This window comes from Saccoglossus kowalevskii, chromosome 18, assembly GCF_978046115.1.
Source record: "Saccoglossus kowalevskii chromosome 18, keSacKowa6.1, whole genome shotgun sequence".
In the NCBI taxonomy this organism is placed as follows: domain Eukaryota; kingdom Metazoa; phylum Hemichordata; class Enteropneusta; family Harrimaniidae; genus Saccoglossus; species Saccoglossus kowalevskii.
The window spans coordinates 550893-565818 of NC_140658.1; the positions used below are offsets into that span (position 1 = coordinate 550893).

At 38.4% G+C, this 14926-nt stretch overlaps 1 protein-coding gene across 1 annotated transcript in view; it reads right to left on the reverse strand.

Annotated features, from left to right (window-relative positions):
• Positions 1-14926, reverse strand: part of LOC100372267 (uncharacterized) — a 105726-nt gene that overhangs the window by 29702 nt on the left and 61098 nt on the right. Inside the window, exons 13-15 of the mRNA XM_085492812.1 lie at positions 8066-8145; positions 7564-7689; positions 1319-1414 (exon numbers count right to left, since the gene is read on the reverse strand). Of these exons, the coding sequence (XP_085348938.1) occupies positions 1319-1414; positions 7564-7689; positions 8066-8145 (302 nt within the window). The remainder of the gene's footprint in view (positions 1-1318; positions 1415-7563; positions 7690-8065; positions 8146-14926) is intronic.

Sequence of the window (14926 nt, forward strand, 5' to 3'; positions counted from 1 at the left end):
AGGACCCAGTTCATCCATAAATACACAATCCATCTATAATATAAGACCCAGTTCATCCATTTATACCCAATCCATCTATAATATAGACTCAATCCATCTATAATATAGAACCCAGTCCATCTATAATATAGGACCCAGTTCATCCATAAATACTCAATCCATCTATAATATAGGACCCAGTTCATCCATAAATACACAATCCATCTATGATATAGGACCCAGTTCATCCATATATACCCAATCCATCTATACTATAGACCCAATCCATCTATAATATGGAATCCAGTCCATCTATAATACTGACCCAATCCATCTATAATATAGAACCCAGTTCATCCATAAATACTCAATCCATCTATAATATAGAACCCAGTTCATCCATATAGACCCAATCCATCTATAACATAGACCAAATCCATCTATAATATAGGACCCAGTTTGTCCATAAATACTCAATCCATCTATAATATAGGACCCAGTTCATCCATATATACCCAATCCATCTATGATATAGGACCCAGTTCATCCATATATACCCAAACCATCTATAATATAGAGCTATACATGTAATCCATCTATAATATATCCCAATCCATCTATAATATTGACTCAATCCATCTATAATATAGGACCCAGATCATCCATACATACCAAATCCATCTATAATATATACCCAAACCATCTATAATATTGACTCAATACATATATAATATAGGACCCAGATCATCCATATAGACCCAATCCATCTACAATATAGACCCAATCTATCTATAATATTGACTCAATACATATATAATATAGGACCCAGATCATCCATACATACCAAATCCATCTATAATATAGACCCAATCTATCTATAATATTGACTCAATCCATCTATGATATAGGACCCAGATCATCTATACATACCAAATCCATCTATAATATAGACCCAATCCATCTATAATATAGACCTAATCCATCTATAATATATACCCAAACCATCTATAATATTGCCTCAATACATATATAATATAGGACCCAGATCATCCATACATACTGTACCAAATCCATCCATAATATAGACCCAATCCATCTATAATATAGACCTAATCCATCTATAATATATACCCAAACCATCTATAATATTGCCTTAATACATATATAATAAAGGACCCAGATCATCCATACATACCAAATCCATCTATAATATAGACCCAATATAAATATAATTAATTGACTCAGAGTTCAGAGAAAGTAAAATTATAATTGATAATAAATTTTAAAATATTAAAGTATTTACAGAAGATAATTTACGAGATAAATTGAGATAACATACCTGTCCTGTATGGTACCATTCAATGGCTTTCTTTACTGATTTCACATCATTCATTAAAACCCATGCTATACCAACTGGCTTTAATAAGACTGGATCCTGTGACATACAAAGAATCCAAACATTATGTGCTTATTTCAGGCAGAACATAGTACATTAATTTTAGTTCATTCCACTCTTTTCATCCACACATTCAACATTTGGACCACTCAACTTAATCAACAATTTTCTTACGAAATTTTCTGTCTTCTGACTTACTGTTGTGGCTCACAGAGTGGTGCATGAGTCACAAATACTGTATTTATCTGGGAAAGAGCCCTATGTCCTGAACATGGAAAATTGACAAAAAATAGGGGTGCAATCCCCTGCAATTAAAACAAAATTTCATGAGAATTGACAACATACAAATTGTAGCAGGGAATAGAATGGCAAATGAAAACTTGCAACGAAAAAAAATGAACAAATGCAACATTAGAAATATAACAAAAATAATTTATTGTTTACAATGTGACAAATAAACCAGAAATAATAAAAATCGACAGTGAGAAATCATTTGACAAACACGGCCAATACACATGAACTCAAAATACATCAAATACAGCAGACTGCAAGGAAGTTAACTGTTAATACAACAAACAAAAGATTAGGTTTTTTTATTTTTTTTATTTTTTTTTATTAAAAGTGTAGAAAAAAACCTCTGGGCATATGGCCAGACATGACCTTAATTTCTTTATTGTATCAAAATTTGGGGGGGGGGGGGCTTTCAACCACGCATGGGCTCTTACCCAAATAAATACAGTAGTCAAAAATGAGTTGCAAAGATGACCTGAGGTGCACCAAAAACTGTTAGGTAAATTACCCATATAACCAAGTCATCAGAAGATGACACAGCCATATGTCAGATGGGATTATAGTTGGCTATGAATTATAAAGTTTGAATGTATATGTATAAAATCGGGTAGGAAGATTAAGTTGAAACTCAACATTACAAGGCACCCTAATATCGACATATCAAGTAAGTCTATAATAAGTATGGTCTTATTTGGACTAATATTTCACAAGATATTAAGAGAAATTCAAAATTAATTAAATATGCAAATGAGCTTGTTAATTAAGTTGAAACTCAATATTGCATAGCACATATAGTATATTGACAGATCAAGTAAGTCTATACTAACTTTGGTCTCATTTGGACTATTAGTTCACAAGATATCAACGAAAATTCAAAATTCATTAAATATGCAAATGAGCTCATTAATTGAATTGAAATTCAATATTGCAAAGCATGTATCTTGTATTGACAAATCAAGTGTTTACCAAGTTTGGTCTGATTTGGACTATTAGTTCACAAGATATTAACAATAATTCAAATTAATGAGCTCATTAATTGATTCCTTGAAAGAATAAATCAATTAGTGTCTGTACCAGTGGTCACTCTGTCTTTGTACCAAATCTCAGCAAAATTGGTCCAGGCATCTCCGAGAAATGATGATGGACACACCCAAAAAACTTGATTTTACAGGATTTTGACATTCAAAATGGCCACCAGGCAGCCATATTTGATCAAATCAGGAAATAAATCAATGTGAATTTATATACCTCCTCACTGTGTCTTTGTACCTAGTATCATTGAAATCAGTCAAGGCATCTCTGAGAAATATCAATGGACAGACAAAAGGCCATAATTAACCATCAAAATGGCTGCCAGTTGGCCATATTTGATTATTTCAAAAAAGTGAAAAACAATGTGCATCTGTAAAAGGTCTCAACAAAATCGGTCAAACCATCTCTGAGAAATGACGATGGACGCACAAGGAGAAATTTAACTGAATTTTGGCATTAAAAATGACCGCCAGTCGGCCATATTTTATCTAATCGGAAAATAAATTGACGTGCACATGTATGGTTGACCACTATGTCTTTGTAAGTTTCAACAAAAACGGACTGACGAAGGCGAAACTACAAGCCCCCCTCCCTGGGGGCTAATAAGTAACGAGTGTCCATCATATGCATGTATGAAATAAATATGCATCCATTGGACATAACTTTATGTATTTTAACGTTCATAAACTGTTATGTATACTACAAGCATTAATAGATTAACCTTTTCACTACCAGTTCCCTCTTTTCATCACAAATTCATAAAATAGTCCGGTTTATAGTCTGCACTTTCAGAAGATTGGGACAAAAATAATTGACTGAAAATTGACTCAAAAATTATGGTTTATTTCAGGAAATATTTAGTATAGAAGAAAAAGGTGCAGAAAAAATTTGGGTGAGAAAGTCTGGTGGTGAAATGATTAAGGCACACACTAATCTCTCAATTTAGGTTCAGTAAATTATATAGCATGTGGCCATTGTCAACCTTCTGCTCTAAACAGCAGTACATTCTACTATATTATTTGTATTCCTCTACTTTTGCTCATTTATATGTGATGTGTCTTTGTCTTACAGTCGTTCTGAGAATTATTCGGACAGTTAGTTAGCAATATATCTTGGAACTTTGCAAAACACTTGGGTCTTTTCCAATCTAGACTTGATGGCGCCATTGTATTGGCACGCCCACAGTTGGGATCATTCCATTATCTTGCTAGATGCGGGTAAAACGCTGTTTTCAAAACGACATGCGTTGGTTACCATATATTAACAGGTTATATGTGCATTCAAAGTGTTATTTTAACTTGTTATAACCATCTGATTATAGCAGTTTGTCAAATCAAAAGTGCCTTCCTTGAGCGAATCACTTTTTCAACTGAAGTTTGAAAATTACGAGGGTATGACGACCGTTATTATGTCTAGTCTATTTTTGTAACAGGGACAATTGACTAAAATGACATTTTTCGACAAATTTAAGCAACACCCATCTTGCGATTTTTAAAATTACTGAAAATAATTACAATATAATTATAAATCAAAGAAAGCTTAGAAAGAACTCCCATGTGCTGAGAGTATTGGAGACACATTAAATATAATTCGAAATTACTTAGCTGAAAACTAATTATGCAAATCAGAAAATTAATATGACCAGATTTGAGTGTAAAACTAATGAGGTCTGCGCAATGTAACAGAAAATCTATGTCTCCAAGTTTAATTGAAATGTGATTAGAACCAAAAAATTATGAATGATTATGCTTATTAGGGAATTAATATGAACAGATTTTTACCCCAAACTAATTAATTAGGTTTGTACATTGTCCTAGAGCATCTTTGTACTAAGTTTCATTGAAATGGAATAATTAGTACCGTGAAAACTCCAAAATTTCGACCCCTCTAAAAATTCGTCCACCTATTTATTTGCCGGGTTTCGGTGTTTTATTTACCTCCAAATTTTCGACTCCACTAAAAATTGCCGACTCATTCTTATTCGAAAATTGCGACCAGTTTTAGTTTTCCCCCAAACGAAAAAAAAAACGATGTGAGCGTTCAAACGGGACCTTCCTCGAAGGCATGAATCCGGGTTTCTGATTGACTGAGAGATTTTTATTTTATTGGTAACGAAAATATATTCTAAATAAACGAAGTTTCAAATAAAAACGAACACAAAAATCTCGGCATGCTGCGTTTCTGAATTGTTGATTATTACTGTACTCAGTAGTGATTATAATAATGTACACAAAATAAATTTGTTGAATGGTTATGAAATACAAATAAAAGTCAACTTAGTTTCATCGTAAGCGAATGATTCCGGTCTCGTATAAACGTTTGATGCTGTAGGATATCCGCCATGTTCTCTTAGGTCAAATAGGTCAAATCGCTAATTAACCAATCAAAAAGCTGGATGATGCCAACATGTTCAAATTACCATAGCTTATTTAAATATGTTAATGTTATTGAACGCAATGTGGAAGAGATTGATGTTGTAGTACGATATTTTGGCTTGGATTTTGATGCGAAAACGGCATGATTTTTTTTAAATAAAAAAAATAGTTGTTTTTAAAAAATAAACTGGTCATCTGAAGAATAATTTAACATTGTTCACAGTGATAACAGCTCATTCTCGAAAGGAAGCTTACCCGCTCACGCTAGTCACGATAAAAATCATACACGTGTACTCTTGAATAGACAGACGTCAATGACTACGGTAAAACTTACTCTATTTTAGCCGGCAGGATTGATTGAAATGTCCGAAAAATGACGCCAAAATACACCTTAAAAGTCCCATTTTATTTTCTTAAATCCCATTTTATTTTTTAATCCAAGGGCGAATTTACGGCAGAATTTGGTCCCTCAAATAAGGGACACGTGAGCTTTGATTCTAACCGGATACATTGCACTGGGTCGGGGAGATAGTTTGCTAAACTTCCATGTATCTTTTGTCCAATGGGTACCTGTACTTCGAACATTCGCAAGTTTTCCTAGGTAGTGCGAGACAGCTTTGTCTTTTGACCTATTAGTTTTGTGCTGACCTCTTCTCCGCATCTTGATGTTTTGTTTTGCTTGTCATAATACTCACTGATTGATGACTTTGTTTAGATTTTGAGTTACAACTCGGCCACGACCTTTGCTTTTACCGTGAAACATGAGGAAGTTTACGTCAATTGACGGACATTGCATTTTTTTAAAACTAATGAAGCACACTGTCTATCATCCCCATTTTTTCATTTGCTGATTTCTATTCTGAAAAATTCGACCGTCCGAAAATGCACCTTAATTTTGACTCAAAAAACACGTTACATTTCTAACACTAATTATTTAAAACCGGTCGAAATTTTGGAGTTTTTACGGTACTTTAGATATCAGTGTGAAAGCTTAAAATTGGTTAATTATGCAAATTAGGTAATTAATATGTACAGATTTTAACCCACAATTATTCAGGTCTGTCTATTGTCCTACAGCATCCATGTACATTCATTGATATGTGATGTTTAGTACCTGAGATATCAGTGTGAAAGTTGGTTAATTATGCAAATTAGGTGATTAATATGCACAAATATTTACTGGAAACTAATTGGGTCTGCATAATTCTAGATTCATTGAAATGTGATGATTAGTACTTTAGATATCAGTAGAAAAGCTGAAAATTAATTATGCAAATTAGGTAATTAATATGCACAATTATTTACCCTAAAACTAATCAGGTCTCTGCATAGTCCTAAAGGATCTATGTATCAAGTTTCATTGAAATGCGATGATTAGTACTTGAGACACCCGTGGAAAAGCTGAAAATTAACTAATTATGCAAATTAGGTAATTAATATGCACAAATATTTATCAAAAACAATCAATCTCTGCATAGTCCTTGAGTATGTAAGTACCAAGTTTCATTGAAATGTAATGCTAACTACTTATATCAAATGCTGAAAATTAATTAATTATGCAAATTAGGTAATTAATATGTACTGATATTACCATAAAAACTATCAGGTCTGTGCAGTGTCGTATGACATCTATGTACCAAGTTTCATTGAAATGTGATGATTAGTACTCGAGATATCAGTGGAAAAACCGAAAATTGACTAATCATTATGCAAATTAGGTAATTAGTATCCACGGATTATTACAAAAAACTAATCAAAACCTAGCATTAGTTCAGAGCATCTATGTACCAAGTTTCATCAAAATCCAATGAGTGGTTGTTTAGATATCAGTGGAACAGTCATGGAACCACTAAAAAATAGCTAATTATCATGCAAATTAGGTAATTAATATGCACGGATTTTTACCAAAAATTAATCAAATCTGTGCATATGTTCAGAGCATCTATGTACCAAGTTTCATCAAAATCCAATGAGTGGTTCTTTAGATATCAGTGGAACAGTCATAGAACAGCTAAAAATTATCTAATTATCATGCAAATTAGGTAATTAACGAGCATGGATTTTTACCAAAACCTAATCAAATCTGCGCATTGGCCCAGAGCATCTATGCACCAAGTTTCATCAAAAACCGATGTATGGTTCTTGAGATAGCAGTGGAACAGTCGGACACACATACACACACACATACACACATACACACATACAGACACACTAACTGCAAAGACTCCCATTTTGTGCTTCGCACATGGGAGTCAAAAATAAAGAATGGGTGCTGTATACGCACGCTAGATAATACTTACAATTCACCATGCCGACAACCCCTTTAAAATAGTAATCCCAAACCAAGCACGCGCCAATCAACTGGCACCGACAAGTCTAGATTGGGCAAAGACCAAAGTGTTTTGCAAAGTTGAAAGTCATTTTGCTAACTGACTGTCCGAATAATTCTCAGAATGGCTGTAATTTGAGCTGAATAACACAGTACAAAACCTTGATTAAACAGACTTCTTTGACTTCACAATCAGCCTCACTTTCCAGTATACCTTCTAGTTTAATATCTGTAATACTAGCAGACAAGCTGGATACATAGATAGCACAATCTCTGTGGCTGCATACCTACAAACACAAATAAGCAATAAGTCTTCCCCTGGTTTAGCATACCTAGCTTGACAATGAATTATATAAAACAGTTGTGACATTTAGTGTGGCTGAACCAACGATATTGCAAAGATATAAGAATTTTAGACTGAATAACAGCAACACTAAATTATATTGATATTGACTGAAAGTTCATTTCAAAAATATATAGAAAGAAGGTATTCTGTTGATTATCGAAAACTGTTGGCAGTCATTTGTGAATAATACTAGCCCATGACATCATCACTTGTGATAACTTCATAATGTCTTGTCATGCATGTTTCAAAAAGTAAAGATGTATTCAATGCATTAAAATAACACAGTAATTGGATGCTAGTCTGGAGATGTCCATTACCTGTAGCCAAGATGGAACACTGGTATTCTTTTCAAAGCCTGTTATTTTTTTCCATTCTTCTGCTGTCAATGTGGGTATTCCTATCAATATATTACATATACAAATGTACGCTATCAGATGAACAATATGGCCTTCAAGCAAAAATCGCCAAAAAAATGAAACTGGGATAGTTTAGATAAACTAAAATCACAAGAAGATGTTTTTTCAAATAGAAAATTAAAAATTGATTTTAGCCAACTAGACAAAATCAATGGTTTTGTTGACAGATTTGCCATCTGTCAATCAATATTTTCCATGGCATTTGGAACCCCAAAAACTGTCTGTGAATGTTCTAAAATGTTAGTATCCATTACTACGTTAATGTTTGGGTATTTTAATGTGGAACTGCGATTATCATAACTAATTTCAATTGTAACTTTAGAAAATAACGCTTTTTTGATTGAGGTTAGCGACTTCAGTCATTTTGTCTGTGTTTGTCATAATATTTCAGAAAAATTGTTAAATTAGTATTTACATTCTAAGTTGTTGTAGAAATTTGTTATCGTTTCAGTAGAGCGATCGTAAGTCTGCGTCTGTCCAACATGGAGACAAAATTTTGTACCTCTAAAATACATCTCATTTACATTTACATACATTTCACAAGTTTATTTTGTACATTGAATTAGAGTACCCGGTATGAGAATTTCTTATGAGAGAAATTATTAGGGTTGTACAAACCCGTTTGTTTACCTAATCATACCTACATGTACCAGAAAGTCCGTGGAAATAATAAATTTCATTTATTACTCGTAGGCTTAACTACAGATTACAGCCCATATCGGAAACTATTTGAGAATATACCCCGTTCACAAAGAACACCTTAGGGTAGTATTCCCTATAGAAAAAGGGGCCTCTCCTAAGAGGTCACCCTCAGGGTATTCACGCCCGCGAGGCCCAATCCGATTAATCTCACAAACGTTTCCGCTGCACCAACGGGCCGCCGGAAGCTTGTGGGGAGGTGGGCGGGTTCCACGGACTTTCTGGTAGGTATGATTAGGTAAACAAACGGGTTTGTACAACCCTAATAGTTTACTACATCACCTACCAGAAAGTCCGTGGAAATAATAAATTTCATTTATTACTCGTAGGCAGAGTAGCACGCTCACCGGAGGTGAGGAAGCTCCGACGGCTTAAATGTATATTTTTCGACACAAACAAAAAAGGTCAAAAAACTGAGAGAAATCTAAAACTACTTGTTAACGAGTCTTGACCCAGGATAATACCACTTAGGCGACTCTTCAGGGACCGGGTGCCTCGCAAGTAGACCCCCCCCCCCCACAATATGGGGAGGCTTACCAAGCCGGTCGACTGAACAATAAAATAGGGCCCCAACAATTTTAATGCATCAAAACAGTGTATTGCTGGGGTTTGATAGCGCCGAACGAAACCGACTGCATCAAGCAAAGGAGGCTGGTTTCGATTGAAGACACTATCGCGCTACCGCTTTCGCGCAATAGGTGGCGATACTAATGTTAGGACAATTTAAGATGTACACTTGTGAGTTTTAAATAACAAAAAAATGGCCAATCCCATGCTAAACCACATTTTATTCGGGATCGCAATAAAATGCACGATCATAAAATTAAAACAATATTGATGGCATAAAAATAAGCACGGTAAAGTTCCGATCAGTACAACTTGCAAAAGAAAGTTAAACCGTATCACCGTATCACCTGGTGGAGTTCCAATCGAATCAATGAAGAAGCAGTTAAATATACGCTTCCACGACCGTATACGACCAATCCACCGCGAAATGGTGATATTCGAAGCAGGGTGGCTCTGTTTGCCCCACCCATAACAGACAAACATGCGCTTCTCACTGCCCCTAGACATGTTGGTGCGATCGCAGTACCAGCTCGAAGCTCGGACTGGGCATAGAATCCGTCCCAGACGGTCCTCCTTGCCCACTATGTAAGTGAGGCGTGGGAGGACAGTTGGCTCAGGGTCATGCCCTGGGATTCCTGGCAAGAAAGCCTTGCCGAGTCTTCAAAATAACTAGTGAGTTCATAAAAGAGGCACATCTGCCACTAAAGGACAGTGCACCCATAGTTCTGAGTGTCGTCTACCTGACGCTAGAGTCAAAAGAAAAACTATTTACAAAGTGACATATTTAGAGTCTGCCTTATCGTTAGACTCGAAGGGGGGTGTCATAACGCCGTTAGACCAACGACAAGTCCCAGTAAGGAGGATTAGCTAGCCCCTTGGCACATGGCCCCTTCTAGCGGAAAGACTAAAACAGTTGTAACATAATAGAACTTGAAACCAGTTTCTGTCCAGCAGATTCTGATAAAACTGGGAATAAAACTGACCGGTATCCAAGAATTGTCGATATAGATTTTCCTTGATCAAAAGATACAATGTACCTCGGCTACCTCGCTAATAGAGGGACTGAGATGATCAATCTTCCTTCCGTCGCACCAATCAATGTACGGTCTCCATATGGATTTGTACAAACGTCTGGTGCCATCCGACTGTGCCAAAGTGAGTAACTTGGACAACTCTGCAGAAATCCTAGTGCTTGCACAAGTTAATTGATAGCCTCCACGCGTGAATATGAAATAGCGCAGGGCTCATTGGTAGAGTGCCGTCCGGCTGGGACAACAGATCTGAAAGATCTGGCAACTCCACGGGAGACTTGACTAGAAGTTCCAGCAACTTTGGGAGCCACCCCTTCACAGGCCAATTGGGCGCCACCAAAGTCAGTAGGTGGGCTTGAGTCACAAATTCTCCAACACTTGGTGCCCAGTAGGAAGGGAAAAGGCGTAAGAGTCTCTGCGACTCCAGAGATCTATAGTGTACATGGCGAAAGCGCTCGTCTCCGGGAGGAGTGACATGTACATCGGGAGCTTAGCATTCCAGTGATTGGCAAACAGAAGTATTTAGGACCCGTCCCAGAGACAAACTGCCAGTCCGCCACCCATTGATACACAAGAGTTCCCCACTAGGCGTATCGCCCTTTTCTCCAGAAGGCTTGCTACTGCCTGTCGGATCGTCTCCACCTTGACCTTGTCCCTCGGGATAAGACCTGAGGGAGGGCGAGGAGTCAGAGGAGGAAGAGACCGGAGAGGAATATGATACCCACGCAACACTGCTTCGAGCGTCCAGGGATCGGGAATCCTCCTGCGCCAAGCTGGTATGTGCTGCATAAGGCGCGATCCCATGGGAAGGAAGCAGACGAGGGTTCGGAGCTAGTGTTCCCCCCCTCCTCCAGAACGGGATTGGCAAACAGAACTATCTAGGACCCGTCCCAAAGACAAAACTGCCAGTCCGCCACCCATTGATACATGAGAGTTCCCCACTAGACGTATCACCCTTTTCTCCAGAAGGCTTGCTACTGCCTGTCGGATCGTCTCCACCTTGACCTTGTCCCTCGGTATAAGACCTGAGGGAGGGCGAGGAGTCAGAGGAGGAGGAGACCGGAGAGGAATCTGATACCCACACGACACTACTTCGAGCGTCCAGGGATCGGGAACCCTCCTGTGCCAAGCTGGTATGTGCTGCATAAGGCACACGGGAAGGAAGCGGACAGGGTTCGAAGCTAGTGTTCCCCCTTCCTCCAGAACGGGAGCACGAAGAGGGGGAGACTGAGCCCGGGGACCCCACGGAGGGAGACCCAGAGTCGTACCGCCATCCATGTCCAGGCAGCCGGCGAAACCTTTAAAGAGGCTTCGCGGCCCCCCAGTCCCTAGAAGTGTCAGAACGCCCACTACCAACGCCACGTTTCATGGGCTTTCGTTGACGCTTCCCGCTCCCAGTCTTCTTAGAAGGAGACCATAAGTGCTTAGATCCTCGTCGGTTGAGGCTCCTAGCGGCAGACTTACTACCTGGGCTGCCTTGCAGTTTTGTTCTGACCCGTTGACCAGAAGGACTAGCTACCCTAGCCAACAGAAACGATTGCTTCAATTGGATACGCTGATCTTCCGCAACTGCCAAACCGTTCACTGCACTAACCGGCCACCAAATAGCCGGTCACATCCCCAAGGCCTTCTCCGCAGGGGATCAAACTCGGTCGGAACTTAGCAAGGTGAGCTGGTGCTCTAACGCTAGAGAAGCCCATTCTAAAAAATTAATGGGTCTAAGTTCCGCCCGTAAAGCCCTATGCACTAGCAGGCTCTGGTGCCGGTCAAATGACCACGCAACATAGCTTTCCCTATCCGCACTACCCGCCTTAACAAAAGTATGGGTACCGGGATCGGGACGAGGAACCCGTGGAGAAGGCTGTGGTACTGCGTGAGTGTCCCACTCAGGAGAACCATCGACGGTTTGCGTAGCCCCAATGGGGTATCTATTGACCCAACGGAAGGCATTGGACGTGACCGCTACGAAACCAGGTTCAAGTTGTTTGTCCTTTTCCCCCTCCACCTGACTTACTCCCCCTAGGTCCTCCTGAGTCCTACCCTGAGACTGCAGAAGGAAGTTGACTTTTGAAGCCAGACTACGCATCAGACTGTCCAAGCCATCTCTTCACCCTGGGAAAGTAGTTTTCCACCTTGACTAGTACCGGTACAGGGAGGCAACTGGGACTGTCCCTGTGATTGCGCAATGCACTCAGGCTGCGTCAGTAACGGGTAAAGTACCGGTGGATTGAAACAGTTTGGTCTCTAAGAGACGTGCCGATTCCACCGCGGGACTTAGTGCTGATGTCAGTCGCCGTGGAGACTGGGAACTCCGATCTCCCCGCAAAAGTGGTTGACCCATGTTCATTAGCCTCGGTAATATCCGATGGGGAAGCCCACTCCACGTTGGGAGAATTTAGATCTGCCATCGGTGTTCCCGCATTATCGACAGCCCTTTCCGTTACCTCAAGGGTAAACTGTTCCGGCGGTCTTGTCTCAATCGTCGACCCCGCCACCTCGAGCAGGGAGTCAGATCGTGCCAACTCTCCAACAATCTCGGCGATTACCAAATGGAGGGAGAGATTTTTCACTCACTGAAACAGACATTACATAGCTAGCTTGCGGCTAGAGATTTTCCCTTTTATCACGACTACCAGCTTTTAATCGCTTGCCTTCAGCTTTTCACCTCCCTCAATGCAACTACATTTTAGGATCACAGAGACCCTCAGGCAATGCCCCGAGTCCTTGACGCTACCGAGCGTGAAAGGCAATAGGCGGGACCCAAACAAGCATTGTAAAAGCCAGGATGAGCATGTCTTACGTCCCGACTGTTGCATCGAGACATACTTCGTTTTTTTTACGACTTTAATAGGCATATTGCAGTCCGAAAAAAAACCACGAAAATGAGATAGTGAAAAAACGAGCAAATTCACCGCGCCAAAATTCGGAACCCAGGTGAATAAAAAACTGAGACGGCGATTCAACTAACACAGGTAAAAAAAAAGGGGCCCCTAATAATGGAAAGCCTTTAAGGTAATTAGGTCGATCACCAATACTAGATTCCTAGATTCTCAGTCATAAAACTGTAACCTGCACTTTTGTCCATGCGTCGCAACAGAGCTGAAAAATATCTGTACTCGTTGGTCGCGGAAACAAAAGAGATTAATCGGATTGGGCCTCGCGAGCGTGAGCACCCTGAGGGTGACACCTTAGGAGAGGCCTTTTTTTCTATAGGGAATACTACCCTAAGGTGTTCTTTGTGAACGGAGTATATTCTCAAACAGTTTCCGATATGGGCTGTAATCTGTAGTTAAGCCTACGAGTAATAAATGAAATTTATTATTTCCACAGACTTTCTGGTAGGTGATGTAATAAACATGATAGTTTAAACAATATTAGTTTTATTTTCTCAAAGTTTGCAGAAATTTTTCTCCAAAATAGCAGTCTTAAGTGACACGGAAGTTGTATGGTTTCATACAATCTGATTAAAATCTGAAGTAGTGTACGGGCTTTAATTATTGTGGCTATAAACTTATTTTAATTTTATTTTTTATTACTTTTGTTAATAATGCCCTTTTATTTTATTATTTTACTTTGATTTTGATTAAAAAAATCACAAAATCAAAATCAAAGTAAAATAATAAAATAAAATAAAATAAAATAAAATAAAAGGGCATTAATAACAAAAGTAATAAAAAATAAAATTAAAATAAGTTTATAGCCAAAATAATTAAAGCCCGTACACTACATCAGATTTTAATCAGATTGGGTTTCATAGTGAAGTTTTATTCTGAATATATATTTTTTTTTATTTCAGTGTTCATATTCCTATCAAATCTTGACAATGCTGTATAAATCACGAAAATTTGTTAAGGAAAAAAAAACATTACAGAAAACACGCCAATCAATTTGTTTCGTCTTCGAAAGGATATGTAATCTTATGCAAATTACGATCACAGCAAATTCGGCAGTATGCTACCATGAAAACTTGATTAATTCGCGGTCCCTATTAATTCGTGCACCCATTTTTGTTTTCGAACGCTAATTTTTAAATGTATCCTTTTAATTCGTGGCGTTCAAAAACATGTTTAAAATTGCATCCTATTAATTCGTGGGCCAGAATAAAGTAGATAACTCAGAATATATTGCATGAAGACATTAAAAATATACATTTTGTTTGAGTTTTTATGTTATCAGTACTTGGTGTAGCCGCAATCGCAGACGATCTCCGTCATCGCAGCCTTTCAGTTAGCAAGCAGTTTAGGATCGATCAAGATTTGACCTGAAAAAAATCAATTTCCCACGACATTACAGATGTTGGGCAAGATTATTACTTAGTCGATAAATATCCATCGGTCAGCACATGGATTACGAATTTCTGTTATGGAAAGCTTAGTACAGGGCTTTTTGTCGCTGGTCCACAGGGTTGCATCGACCATGTGTCCGCCATTTTGGAAAGTGATTTTATTCTATGATGTCATTTAAG